Below are 15,915 nucleotides of genomic sequence, written 5' to 3'. Positions count from 1 at the left end.
ACCTGTGAGTAACAGGAAAAGCTTGTTTCCTAATAAAGAAAAAGTATTAATGACGAAGTGTGCTTGACTAAATGTGGTTTTAATCTATATAAGCTTCTGTGTTCCTGTATTAGGGCAGAGCAGCTAGATTGTAAAGGAGCCTCAGGCCGTTCTGATCCAAACACAATGTGTGGTAATTTTTCCACAACAGTGACTTATGGGAAATGAACTGTGGCCTCAGTCCTCTCCCCAGTGGACTGGTGTTGTCAACCTTGTTAGTTGGCAAGAGACCAAAGTTTGAATAGGCCTTAGAGACTGAACAATACTTTTAGCTCTAGAGATGACCCTCTAGGCCAGATCTGAGGTACATTGGTGGAGTAGTGTGGGGAAGCATGTATTGCTGTTGTACCTATTCCATGGACAAAGCGAGAGCCACAGCCAAATCACCACTAAACTCACAGGACAAAGAAGGAAAGGTGGGCAGAAGAAGGCACAAACTGTGTAAATCATGAGTCCCAGGCCATGGAACCCCACTATGAAAACATTCGGCCTAGAATCTAATCTGGATTCTTCAACCTAACAAATGGCAGTAGACACTGGCCTTTCCTTGACTTTCCCCATTCACTTCGATGTGGCTCCATAGATACTCCATGCTCCTGACTTCACTGGAGGGTTGCACTGCAGAACGAGCTTGAACAATCTCTGCAATGCTCACGATTATCCCAGACCTTTTACAAGAGTCAGGGATCCACCAGGGGTCACCCTCTCATCAATAATCTACCCACCTCATTAAACTCTCCGAATCATGTGACATTCACTCCTGACAACTTCACACTGCTGCCCCTTTGTTATATTCCTCAAACCCATGGGTATATGTTCAAGTAAAATATTAATACAGGTCTACTCACGGGATCAAATACCACCCATCCCATTACTGACTGAAAGTCACTACCATCTTATAGTAGTTTCATGGCATCTGCTATGTGGTCTCGGCTCACGATCACAGTACGGTTCCCAACAGTCCCTTATTACAACGGATGTCCTTTATTTTTTCATCTCTGTGCAGCAAGATTGGGAGTTTTTGAGTGCTGCAAAAAGCAACAAGAAATACCCTTAGTGAATGTAGGTGAGTGGTGCTTATTATTATTAATAATGATAATAATAATAATTAAGGGTGATGAAAATAATGATAATAATATTGGGAAGAGGGGGGGTGAGGGTGCTAAGAAAACAGTCCCTTGTTTTTGAAATACAATGTTGGCAACCCTACATCACAGAAACCACTTTCGGAATTGCCAATAAATGTTAGTCCCAACCAGGAGCCTGAGAACTGAATAGGCCATCCATGACTGCTATTCTGACGGAGCACTTGAGTACACTAGTATTTTCCACCAGTGCTAGCACCACTCACGTGCAACCCGTTGGGTATAATAGGTAAGAAATGCACACAGGTCAGTACCCAGCTGCACCTAGCTCATGCTTGGCACAGCTGAGTGAGGGAAGGCAAAGCTGGTTAGAGTGCTGTTCTAACTTACAGCAGCTAGAGCAGTTCCCTTGGGGCCAATCCAGCATTGCCCCCATCCAGCCCTAGCACACCCACCCAGCTGGGGTTGGAGAAGCAGAGAGAGTAAAGCCAGCTAATGGTGGCTTTATACCATCCAAGGATTCCTCCATGTTAGGGGAATCCTCCACTGTCCTTGTAGGGTAACATTAAGGGATAGCAATGCAGTGATCTTACAGGGAGCTGAAGATCAAGTACTTAGTTTGGACGCTCTCCTAGACGTAGTCCCTTTGCTCTGTTGCTGCCCATGTCGTGCCTGTTCTATAGATAAATGGAGGACCTCAGTCTCAAAGGCTGCACCTTTCACCAGCACCAAATTCACTTAAAATAATAAAAGAAACAAATCTGACGGCAGGATGCTAACTCCATAACCCAGTGACAGCCAGCAGGTTTACAGTACCTGGGCCAAACTTGCTAATGAGCTCAAAGGTGTTCAACAAATTGTACCTGTCCTTCCAGAATGTGGGGAGAATATCCTCACTACCACCTTCAGGCAAAGAATAAACAAGAAACGACCCTTTATTCTTTCAATGCTGTCACTAAAACACCAGCTGTCAGGCACTTGGGGGCAGGAAAAAAACAACCAAACCCACTGGAATTGACACAGGATTTTTTGAAATTGCAGTAAGAAATCACAATGCACAGAACCAAACAAAAGATAAATGCAGGGGCCGAAAATGAAAGGCAGACAAAGGACAGAGAGGAATTAGCTGCTGGGAGGAAAGGAACTGTGAGTACTGATTTGAAATTTCTCAGCCCACCTAAAGGAAGGAGGTGGGGAGTAGAGGGGGCGAGAATCTGTTTCTCTCTTATGTTTGTCTCTCTGCATCCTCTCTGTCTCACCCGCTCTTTCTTTTGCCCTTCCCTCTCCTTCTCCCACTCCCACTCTCTTTTTCCAGAGAATGAATTTGCTGATTTGGCTGAATTAGAATTCCTTACCTTGATACAGACCTTTAATTCCTCTGCTTGGCCAGTGGGGAGAACTAAAGCCTGCATCCGTGTTTGTCAATCAGTCTCTCTCCCCCCCACACTCTCACACACATCCCTTTGCTTTCTCCCCACTGAGAGGAGACTCACAGGACCTGCACAAGCACTGGGAGACAGTGGATGGAGGGCAGGAGGGAAGAAAGCTGATATTGAACTCATTCACAGAGTCCAGCTCAGCAACAAAGGATGCCCTCAATCCATCAGCGCACCAGCAACTGCTAACCTGTTGCCTGTTTTAAGGCCTTTATCTACTGTCAGTCAGCGCCAATCAGTAACATCCTAAAAATCAAGCACCAGACAAGCTTGGAAGGCCGCCTTACTGCAGTAGTAACTCTTGTTCCATACCAGTCTCACTTGCTCCAAACTGCAGTCAGTGCCCTTTAAAAGCTCCTTTAAAAAAGGGAACTTTGTCAATTGCCCAGTGTTAGATCATTGGGAATGTCCTGATCTGGAGCTCCTTGAGAAGGAAGAAATATCAGCCAACTCTTATGGTAGCAGCTGGAATATCCTGATCTGCAGGTCCTTTAGAAAGGGGAAATCTATTCCATGGTGTTAGCCAGCAGATCATGCCCAGATAGGAAGCTCTTTTAGAAGGGAGGAAATTTAATACCTTGTTGTTAACTACCAGGCCGGGACTCCTTTAGACAGGCATGGGGGGAGGGGGGCAGATATCAGTATCCCACTGTAAGCAGGCAGGCACTAGTGTAGTGGTAATTTGGAAGTGCAAGAGCTCTAAACCCACATATTGAAATGTTAAACTACGGCACCAGCTGAGAGGAGGAGGTGGAGGATTGGAAGCTGCCTAAGCCCCAACTGATGCAATGAAGACGTGGTAGGGAGCTGTAGGAAGCACTGGCACTGAAGTGACTCAGAATGAAAAAGGAGGGGGAAGGGAGGGAAGGTGGGTGGGTGAGGGAGAGAGAGGTGCTGTAAGGAGAGGCTGATTTTGCTGTCTGAATCCTGAATCTGGGTAGGAGTGGGAAGTCTGAGGGCCCTTTCATGGGAAAACTTCGGAAAACCAGATACCACCTAGAAGCATTTTAAATTAAAAAAATGTGACTCCTTTCTCTCTGACCTCATTTTCTTTTCTTTCTTTTTACTTCAGTTTCCCTGATTAGGTCAGGCAACAGTGGCCTTTCCCTACTACTCCTGCAGTTGCCTTTGCCTGCATTGGCTCCTTGAGAGGCAGCACCTCCTACCTGTGACTGACAAGGGGCTGCTATTCCTCCATGGCTTGTTATGTGACTATTCGGTTAGACTCATCCTGCTGTTTCTCCCTTCTCCTTTCCTTCCCTAACTTGCCTTTGCTCCTAGCCCCATTTTCAGTCTGTTCTTTGTTGTCTCTTTCTCCCCTTGCCCATTCTGCCCCTTCTCGAGCCCCACTCCCCCTTTGCTCTCAGGTTCTGTTTCCCATTGGCTCTATGTAGGCTAGACTATGCCAACTAAGTACTGCCCTGAAGAGGACAAGCAAGAGCCACCCATCCCACGTGAAGTTGGGAGAGGGCTTGTGCAGTCATAGTCCCTCCCCAGTTCATAAGGGAAGCATGCAGGCTGCCCTGTCTTTGGTTGCTCCCTACAGCAGGCCTGGGTGCTCCCTACAGCAGGCTCCCTGCGAGAGCCAATAAGAGGGTGGACATGGCCTTGCCTCCTTCACACCCCTTTGGACTGGTGTGTGTGCTGCCAGGAGCGCCGGAAGGGAGCAGTTCCTACAATTGTTCCTGGCCCTAGCGTGGGCGTGTCCACTGGGGAGCAAAGGCTCCCTGTGCTATCCCTCTGGCACAGCAGCCAAGGACAATCTGTTCCTCTGAGTTCACACTGTCTCCTCCCCAAAGCCCAATACCTCCCTTACATACTCCCACACACCAACCCACTGAAGCAATCCTCCGCCACCAAACACCCCAATTCCTGCTCACCCCAGTTAACAGTCATCCATAGTGGCACCGTCGTCAGCATCCTAGGACAGAAGCGCCTAAGCGTCGCTCTGGTCCCAGCCACACACATCAGACCCAAAGTTATCACACAGGGAACGTCAGAGGGAATTTCTCAATCTAACACTCTCTGGTAGGGAGCAATCTCCCTCTGAGTCTCTCAGCTCAAAGTGAGGTGGGGAGAGGGATGCAGCAAAAGCAATACCAACCTGAGAGGAGGGTGATGCCACCCTGGGAGGAAGGAGGAAGTTGGGAGCAACGGATGTCCCCTAGCCAGGAGGAAGCAGAAAGAGAGCAATACCTCCCTGGCCCACTCACCTGGAAAGCAGAGAGCTGCCACCCTGACCCATTAGCCATGCACCATTTCAGTGTTAGGACCACAGTCTAACCCTTAAGCCCCAAATCTCTGTGACCACTATCTTTTGGGGGCATGCAGTGAGGCTTTCAGGATATCAGAAGCCTTCTCCCCATAGATATTGCTGATCACTCTCACCTCTATCTGTCCTCCTGTAGGCCCCCAAGGGACTTCTCAAACCTTGGATTTTGGCCAAAGAATACAAACCACTGCAAAAATATCAGAGAGGACTCCCCCAGGTTTCTCCTTCCTCCCAGTGGGAGGTGATCACCCCAGTTCTCCTGAATCGTTCTCCAACACCCTACACCCAAAGCCCAGCTGCATTCGAATTTCATGTTGAAGTTGGGAGGGAGAAGGCTGGGGGTGGGAGGGAATGTGTAAAAGAGAAAACGCTGGCAGGGAGCAGCACTGACTGTGACCTAACAATGCATTCCTGCCTCTAACTTCCATGACCCTGATAAACAACACACCAGACTTTGCTAACTGAGACAAACACACATTCACCCTGCATTTCTCTGCATGTCTCTTACTCACATCATCACCAGATGTAATCCTCCCCCCACCACTGCTCCGCGTCGCCAAGGACTTTCACACACAGGCTCCAGGAAAAGACACAAGCGGCACCCCATGGAATCCAAAAAGTTATTCATCTTTGTGGTAGGCAAACCCTTACCTGTTACCCACAGCAGAACGATCCATCCTACCAAGAATCCATCCATCGTCCTTGTCTTTCCATGCAGGAAAGAAAGACAGACGGGGAGGAAAAACACTGGAACCACAAAGAAAAATAAAGAGCCCTCCTGGTATGAATCAACTGGCACCTAAGTATTCCCTTCACCGTTATCTGCGGGGCTCAGCAGCCACCCAGTGTGTGAATCGTAGAGACTTCTGAATGGAAGCTACCACTGTGTTGGGGACGAAAGGAAAGGTACTTTTAGGTCCCAGGTTTCCACTCCCCCAGTGGCCTCCAGATCAATCTCAGATGAGATTGGAAACCTCTACTTAGCAAGCTATATTTCCACAGACTGAGCCCAAACAGCAGGAAAGCTCTTTTTTTAATTTTTGCTCCACTCCTCCTCCTTTTACCCCCCCGTACTGCAGGCTGCTGTGGTAACTGGAGTTTCTAAATCACATGGCTGTCCATTGAAGCTGTCCAGGAGCAAAAAAGAGTTCATCGCTGAGCAATCCAGTGTCTAGTGGCAGGGAGCGAGACAGTGGGTGAGAGACAGAGAAGAGCAAGCTGAGGAGAGAGGCTGTGTGTATGTGCGACAAACTAGATCTAAGGTGCAGAGAATGCATGCATGAAAATAGAACTGCGGTGCATAGAATGCATGTGTATATAACAGGAATCAAGGAGCACTGTGCCTGCCTACACACCATGGAGGGGCACAGCATTGTGTATATATGAACAGAGCTAGAACAGAGGAGCATGCAAACAGCATTGTGTGTTTATGACTAGAACTGAGGAGTGCACACACACAGTGTTGTATGGTGTGTATGTGTGTAATTGAAATGTACTAACTTCCAAACTTAAGTAGACCCTAAAATAAATAAAATTCAGTAACATGCCAGCTGCACATCGTTAAGAAAGCTCTTGTTTTATTCAACTATCTTCCTGTACACAGAGACAGATGTAAGTTGGCTGCCACCAATTGAAGGTAGATTTTTAAGGTAGACTCTGGTTTGATTTGCAAAAAAGGTCAGCAAACAATCAATCATTTAATGTGTGTGTGCAATTGCTGCAGTTCAGCATCATGTGCAACGGGCCTACTATGCACCCAACTGGCTGCTTATATGCTTAATCGTGTTACATTCACAGTTGTGAGAATTGTGCACACAAAATTAAATGTGCTTGCATTTGCTACGTGCACAACTTTGAAAATCTGCCCGTTAAATTGCACACCTTATGCTATACCAAGCCACACAAAATACCAACCCTACACATATTTCTCCCCTTAATTAACGAAATTTATAAACTAGAAAATAAGTGTAGATTACTGTACTAAAATCCTCTAAATTCTGACCCAAAACATGGTGGGGTGACTAACAACTATAATTTCAAGTATCAAAGGGGTAGCTGTGTTAGTCTGTATCCACAAAAACAACCAGGAGTCCGGTGGCACCTTAAAGGCTAACAGATTTGAAGAAGTGCATCTGAAGAAGTGGGTTTTTTAACCCACGAAAGCTTCTGCCCAAATAAATCTGTTAGTCTTTGAGGTGCCACCAAACTATAATTTCAGATGATCGGGATGCCTTCTAGCTCTCACTGCATGATATCTGGGTTGTGGGGTTCTGGGTTTTCATTACAACATGATATAGTATAGAAAAAGAATTCTGAGTGGAATCATTACTGGCGTGGAAGCAGAAGCTGACAGAAGATCATTTACTAACATTGAAGATGAAAGTGGCTCTGAAATAGAAGAGTTATAGCACACACAAAAAAGTGCCCCATTCACACGTTTAGTACCTAAGGCTCTTGAACTTTCTGTGACAGCTGAAGAGGGTGGTATAGTCAGTGGGGCCATTCATATGTTTGAAGTAAAGCGTGGGCTTAAGTGCTTTGCTGCATCAGTGCTCAGCACCTTGCAGTTTACAGACTACTGTTTGCAGCTGAGTCAGCACAGTTTCAATTTGCACTTTGCTGACATTTGGAAGTTTTTCTTCATAATCATAAGGGCTAGATTTTTTTTATTACGACTTTGAGTCTGTAGATGCTGATGAACCACATCGGAGAAGGGAGTGGCCTTCAACTTTGTCCTCTTCTGGATCTTCAGATATAAAATATTCTGATTTTCCTATGCCACATCAGGTCCAAAACTTGGGACATACTGGACTGTACACTGTACTATAGGCAGAGTGCATTGTAATGCCAATAGTTAGGATTGCATTAGCATTTCCATTCTAAAGGGTATTTTCCAATTGCCTATAAACTCCACCTACGTTTGCCTTTCAGAGTGAAATGTTCTACCTTTGTTCTTAGCAAGAGGGCCCTTTTAAAAAAAAATAGTTTGAACAAAAATAGTTCAGTCAGTTTTCAGTATGGAAAAAATACACATTTGCCATGATGAAAAATGTTTTGTAACATTTATTTGAACAGCTCTAGTGCCTCAGTTAAGGTGGTAGGAATGTGAAATTAGGCTGGGAGATAATCTCTAGGCAGCAGGTGTGTCTTTTGATGGTCCATTAGAAATCCATTTAGAGTTAGTCGAATTATAGGGATTTTAAAAATGTATTTTGCACGTGTATGCTTGTTTTTATCCTGTGATTAATTAATTACATGGTCTTATTATTATTTAATTAATTATCATAATAGCACCTAGAATCCCCCATTAAGGGACTCTCTTTCTGCCCTGCCACCCCCACGAACATGATACAGTTCTGCGGTGATCTGGAAGCCTACTTTCGCCGTCTCCGATTCAAAGAATACTTTCAAGATAACACTGAACAGCACACTGATACACAGATACCCTCCCACCAACAGCACAAGAAGAAGAACTCCACATGGACTCCTCCAGAGGGTCGAAATGACAGTCTGGACCTATACACAGAATGCTTCCGCCGACGTGCACAGGCAGAAATTGTGGAAAAACAACATCACTTGCCTCATAACCTAAGTCGTGCAGAACGCAATGCCATCCACAGCCTTAGAAACCACCCTGACATCATCATCAAAGAGGCTGATACAGGAGGTGCTATTGTCATCATGAACAGGTCTGATTACCAAAAGGAGGCTGCCAGACAACTCTCCAATACCAAATTCTACAGGCCACTTCCCTCAGATCCCACTGAGGAATACACTAAGATACTGCACCATCTACTCAGGACACTCCCTACACTAACACAGGAACAAATCAAAATACCCTTAGAGCCCCGACCGGGGTTATTCTATCTACTACCCAAGATCCACAAACCCGGAAATCCTGGATGCCCCATCATCTCGGGCATTGGCACCCTCACTGAAGGACTGTCTGGATATGTGGACTCCCTACTCAGACCCTATGCCACCAGCACGCCCAGCTATCTCCATGACACCACTGATTTCCTGAGAAAACTACAATGCATTGGTGACCTTCCAGAAAACACCATCCTAGCCACCATGGATGTAGAGGCTCTCTACACAAACATCCCACACACAGATGGAATACAAGCTGTCAGGAACAGTATACCTGATGATGCCACAGTGCAACTGGTTGCTGAGCTCTGTGACTTTATCCTCACACACAACTATTTCAAATTTGATGACAATATATACCTCCAGACCAGTGGCACCGCTATGGACACCCCATGGCCCCACAATATGCCAACATTTTTATGGCTGACCTGGAACAACGCTTCCTCAGCTCTCGTCCACTCATGCCCCTTCTCTACCTACGCTACATTGATGACATCTTCATCATCTGGACTCATGGGAAGGAGACTCTGGAAAAATTTCACCACGATTTCAACAGCTTCCACCCCACAATCAACCTCAGCCTGGACCAATCTACACGGGAGGTCCACTTCTTAGACACCACGGTGCAAATAAGTGACATTCATGTTAACATCACCCTATACTGAAAACCCACCGACCGCTATGCCTATCTTCATGCCTCCAGCTTCCATCCCGGACATACCACACGATCCATTGTCTACAGCCAAGCACTGAGATACAACCGTATCTGCTCCAACCGCTCAGACAGAGACCAACACCTACAAAATCTTCACCAAGCATTCTCAAAACTATGATACCCGCATGAGGAAATAAGGAAACAGATCAACAGAGCCAGACGTGTACCCAGAAGCCTCCTACTGCAAGACAAGCCCAAGGAAGAAACCAACAGAACTCCACTGGCCATCACATACAGTCGCCAGCTAAAACCTCTCCAGCGTATCATCAGTGATCTACAACCCATCCTGGACAACGATCCCTCACTTTCACAGGCCTTGGGTGGCAGGCCAGTCCTCGCCCACAGACAACCCGCCAACCTGAAGCATATTCTCACTAGTAACTACACACCGCACCATAGTAACTCTAGCTCAGGAACCAATCCATGCAACAAACCTCGATGCCAACTCTGCCCACATATCTACACCAGCGACACCATCACAGGACCTAACCAGATCAGCCACACCATCACCAGTTCATTCACCTGCATGTCCACCAATGTAATATACGTCATTATATGCCAGCAATGCCCCTCTGATATGTACATCGGCCAAACTGGACAGTCCCTACGTAAAAGGATAAATGGACACAAATCAGATATTAGGAATGGCAATATACAAAAACCTGTAGGAGAACCCTTCAATCTCCCTGGACACACAATAGCAGATTGAAAGGTAGCCATCCTGCAGCAAAAAAACTTCAGGACCAGACTTCAAAGAGAAACTGCTGAGCTTCAGTTCATCTGCAAATTTGACACCATCAGCTCAGGATTAAACAAAGACTGTGAATGGCTATCCAACTACAGAAGCAGTTTCTCCTCCCTTGGTGTTCATACCTCAACTGCTAGAAGAGGGCCTCACCCTCCCTGATTGAACTAACCTCATTATCTCTAACCTGACTCACTCTTGCTTGCATATTTATACCTGCCTCTGGAAATTTCCACTACATGCATCCGAAGAAGTGGGTATTCACCCACGAAAGCTCATGCTCCTATACGTCTGTTAGTCTATAAAGTGCCATAGGACTCTTTGCTGCTTTTACAGATCCAGACTAACACGGCTACCCCTTTGATACTTGACACCATTAAGTATCATTTAAGGCCCATTGTGCTAAGCCCTATATATATATATATAACAAAAAGTCTCTGCCCCAGAGTTTAAAATTTTATGTACTTTGAATAGAATTTCTGATTAAGTATACTATCTCTCAGAGTTCTGTTGCCTCTGTACATGCACACAGAAGGAAATGGAGTGGAATTTTTCATTCAGGGCCAGACCCCGTCTAGTGTAAATTAGAGTAGTTCCACTTAAGTAAATGGAGCTATGTTGACTGACATCAGCTTTTTTCCACCCACTTTCCATTCACTGTACTCCTGACAGTCCTCTCAAAATCTGTGGTAAAATTCTGGCCCCATTGAATTAAATGGCAAAGCTCCCATTGACTTCATGAGATCAAGATTTCATCCCCGATCCATAGCCCCTTGTAACAAGGCTGTTGTTGATGATCTCTCTGATGATAAACACTGGGATCAGTACAACCTCTTATGCGTCACTGGTGTTAGTCACTCCTGAATTTTTTTTCCTTCACCAGTATTTTCAAGTAAGCTTGGCATAAGTCAGTTTAAATAAACTTTTGACTCTGACTAAGGAAGGAAAGAGATTTTCAATACAAGGAAGTGTTATTGTTCTGGATGCAACATTGGATTTATAATCACTTTGAAATGTTCACATATTTGGATGGTACAATCCTTTTTCACTAGACAGGAAATGCTAATTCATTATGCATGACAGATGACAATACCACTGCTTCAGCTAATGTTCCAGATCTGCTTAGACCTTTGGTCTGCATGTCTATGGTATTATCTTCCCCTTGCAACTTTTAGGCTAGCTGCCTGGCTTAATAGTTAACTTTTTAGTGATGACTTTAATTTTGTCCAGTTCTTGAAAACAGAATAGGGTTGCCAACTTTCTAATTGCACAAAATCAAACACCCTTGCTCCGCCCCCTGCCTCACCCCTTTCCCTGAGGCCCTGCCCCTTCTCCAAGGCTCTGCCCCCACTTACTTCATCCCTCCTCCCTCCGTTGCTCGCTCTCCCCCACCCTCACTCACTTTCATTGGGCTAGGGCAGGGGGCTGGGATGCGGGAGGGGGTGCAGGCCCCAGGATGGGGCTGAAAATGAGGGGTTCAGGGTGCGGGAGGGGGCTCAGGGCTGGGGCAGGGGGTTGGGATGCAGGAGGGGGTGTGGGGTGAGGACTCCGGGAGGGAGTTAGGGTGTGGGAGGGGGTTCTGACTGGGGCAGGGGATTGGGGTGTGGAAGGGAGTTCGGGGTGCGGGCTCTGGCTGGGTGGTGCTTACTTCAGGTGGTTCTCAGAAGCTGCCAGCATGTCCGGCTCCTAGGTGCAAGGACAGCCAGGGGCCTCTGCGCGCTGCCCGCACCCGCAGGTGCTGCCTCTCCCCCGCCTCCCGTAACTCCCATTGGCTGCGGTTCCTGACCAATAGTAGTTGTGGAGCTGGCGCTTGGGGTGAGAGCAGCACGCAGAGCCCCTGTGGCTGCCTGCACCTAGGAGCCAGACATGCCAGCTGCTTCCGGGAGCTGTGTGGAGCCAGGGCAGGCAGGGAGCCTGCCTTAGCCCCGCTGACTGGACTTTTAGCGACCCAGTCAGCAGTGCTGACTGGAGCCACCAGGGTCCCTTTTTGACTGGGCATTCTGGTCAAAAACCGGACACCTGGCAACTCCAAAACAGAAGCATGTTTCTGCCACATTGCAGTTAGGCCTGTTTCACTTTTCATCATTATATGAGTTTCTGAACAATTAGCAGGACCTTTTCAAGCCCAGCCCAGCACGTACGGTTTCTCACTATTCATTACAAACAGTGGCAATTTAAGCCATAGAATTCTACCGTGCTTGCTCTAGTCCCCCATACCGACGACTAATTAATTCCCCTGTGCCTGTCTCCAGCACAGTTCCGATAAACTTAGGTGGAAGAATGCCACGCTATGATACACCATATCTGCTACAAAAATATACTGCAACTCTATCTGAAATGGCTATCCTTTCAGTAATGGAGTCACCCAAAGTCATGTGAACATTAATGACTATATACAAGCTAATTTATTTTCTGAGTCCCATGGTGTACTAGTGTACTAACACTCATTAGCCATTCCCCCCCCCCCTTCCTCATTTTCCAATACCAGTCTTTCTAGCAGTCATTTCTTCTGGTTACAGACATATTCTACATAGCTCTTTTTAACAAATTGCTGGCATCTGACATCTTTACACCAGCACTTCACTTCTGAATGATCCACTTTGGTAACATTCCTGAAAACTTGACATTTTTCTTGGAAATTCCAGTTTTCTTATGCCCTTCTGCACATCTGTTCAACCCTTTGGATTCTCCTTGCAGCAATTTCCATAGAAACTGATATTTCAACAGTCTTCTGGATGTGAGGTCAGATTCTGCCAATAGACAATGCTATATTGCTTCAGTACATAGACTAGAGACTGGCATGTCATGAAATGTGTTATTTAATACATCATCAGAGTCACCCTGTTCAGACACTGTTCAGCCAGCCATAAACTGTGAAACTTTCTCCCTTTTCTTGGTTTCTTCTATTAAATTGGAATCTCTCCTTGATCATTGGTAGCTTCACAGCAAACGTTACTCAAGTACATGCACCATCTTTGTATACGTTTTTGTTCCTGGGCTGTCTGGCTGCACCTGATGGCATAATAGTGTTAAGTTTTTACTTCTCATCCAACTCAGGAGAGAGGGTGCTGTGGATACACTAAATCTGTTTCCCAAGTATGCCATTTGCAGTAACAAAGCATTCAATATATTCAGTGGAAAACCACTACATTCTCAGCACAATAGACCGTAGATTTTATAATATGATTTTTTTTAATTCACTCTCGTTGGTGGGTAGTTGAAAATCACTCCGTTACCTTTCTGTATAAACTTCCCCATCCCACCCTTCCTGTAGTTCTTTCCCAGATGCCTCAATCATAGTGATTCTTTGCTGCTGTTCAGGTGGGAATTTAAGATTATCACCTAAAATAACATGCCAGCTGCAGATCAGCAATACAGCTGTGAGTTGTTTTTCTCCACAGACATACGGACATAAGATGGCTGCTCCCAGTACAATATTTTTTTAAATTATTTTTCATTGTACTCAAGCCACAAAGAATATCAATACAGGACATAAAAACCCTGATGTATGTGTAATTGCAACAGAGGAGCAGAAAGAGTTTTATGAAAGTGTGTGGGTATAGTAAGAACTGCAGGCAGTGCAGGTTCATATCTATGTATAGTTGAAATTAACAGGCAAAGAAGTGAATTGTTAAACAGTGTGAACTCCTGCAGACAGCTATACAGGACACTGGGGAAGATGTCTGATGATCAGGCACCCTGAAGATGATCCACTGCCTCCAATTTTTCTCCAGGAACACCCTTTTTCCTGAGCTACTTGTGAATTTTATTTTCCAGTCACACCTCCATCCTAAAGAGTGTCATTTCTGGAGCCCTGTCTTTTTAAATTATCCACGTCATATTATTTTTAATTTGTCCCTAGGAAGAAGGTTCGTCCATGAGTGGCTAGCACTCCCTGACGTGAGATTTCTGACAGGCGTCGTCCTCTTATAAACAAGGTTGTCAAGGTAAGGTTGCACACAGGAGAATAGTATGTACTCAGAGAGGAAGTGAATTGAACATGCAAAAATGCACTAGTTGCAACAACACTTAAAATAATATAGCAGACTCATGAAAGACATAGTCAGGTTGGCAGGGCCGGCTCCAGGCACCAGCCGACCAAGCACGTGCTTGGGGCGGCACCTTCTAAGGAGTGGCCAATCTTGGGGTGGTGGGGCAGCGCTCTGGGTTTTTTGTTTTGTTTTGTTTTGGCGGGGCAGCGCTCAGGGTTTGTTTGTTTGGTTCGGCGGGGCAGCGCTGAGGGGTTTTTGGTTTTGGTTCGGCGGGGTGGTGCTTGGGTGGGGTTGTTTCGGCGGGGCGGCGCTCAGGTTTTTTGTTTTTGTTTTTTTTCTTGGTGGGGCGGCGCTGGGGGAGATTGTTTCAGCGGAGCAGCGCTCAGGGTTTTTTTGTTTGTTTGTTTGGGCGAGGCGGCACTCGGGGTTGTTAGGGCGGAGCGGCATCATTTTTGTTTGTTTTTTTGCTTGGGGCGGCAAAAAAGTTAGAGCCGGCCTTGTTGTCAGATGAAAAAATGTGCTCTGTGCACAGGTCTCTTTCCTTTACTCCCTCTCTAGCTATTTAGTGTTGATGTACAAGGGACTAAACCAGAATATAGGTAGTTTTCCACAGCAGTTAAAGGGTTAAAAAAAGATACAAAATTAAGCCTTTTTTTATTTAATTTACATAATGATTTTGAGGTGCACAAACACTGCTCATCACAAAAATACCTGGGTCCCTGACATAAAATAAAAACAAGCAATACATTAAAAAAGGCCCACAGCAACATAGAATAGCCCCTAATGCTCTAGCTGCCAAGTACAGATCCAGGCCTCAAGGAGGCTCTAAATTGTGCCATCTGCAATGGCCCCCAAAAGGAAATCAGCCACATATCACTGGGCAAGGACACACTGATCACACCCCCTATGCCACTGGCTGCAGGAGGGCAAAGCATACTTAACCGGGACAAAGATCTGGTCCTACGTGGTAGCCTCCACCTTCAGCCTCAAAATATAGCAAGCTGCAATAATTCAGTCTGAAGGTGATGAATGAATGGATCATTGTGATTAGATAGATCCTCCACTGAGATGAAGAGGCACAGCGTCCTAGTGAGCTGGAAGTGGAAGAAAGGATTTATCTTTAGAGAGACAAGGTGGGTGAGGTAATGTCTTTTATTGTTGTTACATACATGGCTAGGATTAGCAATGAGTCTGCTAGGGCTTTGAGATTTCATTCTAATTTGGCAAATGGAGTACACAAGCTTTTGACAGAGGAAGAAATTAGTAGCACAATGTGGGAGCAGCTCACTCTGCCCTCCAACGTGAGAGAAAACTGATCAAAACAATATTGATTGCATTGTTTCTGTATTTTAATCTGAGTTAAAATGTGAATGTGGGAGTATAGAGACTTTCAAGAGAAGAGTATGTGTGTTGTGTTGAGGGAGAAGGAGAAAACAAAATTCTGAAAGAGCTGTCATCTTTGGGCGAGAGCCCAGAGCCTCATTGTCTGAGTGCTCCCTAGAGTCAATTGGAATTGCACCTGTGGGGGGGGGAGGAGGGGAGGGCTTACAGGGTCATGTATCTCACTTCCACCATGACTATTAATATTATACACTGGGTACAGTGCAAACCCTACGTTCTTGCTTGTGTGAGAGAAAGAAAGAGTGTGGGACAGAGAGAGACAAACAGAAATTCCATTTGGTTCTTAATGAGGTTCTTCAAATATGCCTATATCAATTAGTGTCCCCTTGCAGCCAACAATTTGTATAGTGGGGGTGCTGA

The 15,915-nt window shown here is 45.7% G+C and overlaps 1 protein-coding gene and 1 long non-coding RNA gene across 7 annotated transcripts in view; one reads left to right on the top strand and one right to left on the bottom strand.

The window, feature by feature from the left end:
- ILDR2 (immunoglobulin like domain containing receptor 2) overlaps nucleotides 1–6,043 on the bottom strand; it is a 48,740-nt gene extending 42,697 nt beyond the window's left edge. For 2 of the 6 annotated variants that reach the window (XM_034791764.1, XM_034791774.1), the window contains exon 1: nucleotides 5,484–6,037. In XM_034791764.1, the coding sequence (XP_034647655.1) occupies nucleotides 5,484–5,529 (46 nt within the window). In that variant the 5' untranslated portion in view covers nucleotides 5,530–6,037. Of the gene's footprint in view, nucleotides 1–5,483 lie in introns of all 6 variants that reach the window. The other 4 variants (XM_034791754.1, XM_034791791.1, XM_034791783.1 and 1 more) reach the window with 4 other exon arrangements.
- Nucleotides 749–5,492, top strand: LOC117888441. The gene is made up of 3 exons (XR_004648332.1): nucleotides 749–1,105; nucleotides 2,166–2,270; nucleotides 3,633–5,492. It is a non-coding gene; the product is annotated as an uncharacterized LOC117888441 (long non-coding RNA).
- Nucleotides 6,044–15,915: the final 9,872 nt, after the last annotated feature.

Source organism: Trachemys scripta, chromosome 1, assembly GCF_013100865.1.
Source record: "Trachemys scripta elegans isolate TJP31775 chromosome 1, CAS_Tse_1.0, whole genome shotgun sequence".
Taxonomy (NCBI): Eukaryota; Metazoa; Chordata; order Testudines; family Emydidae; genus Trachemys; species Trachemys scripta.
This window is presented reverse-complemented; position numbering and strand designations above follow the sequence as displayed.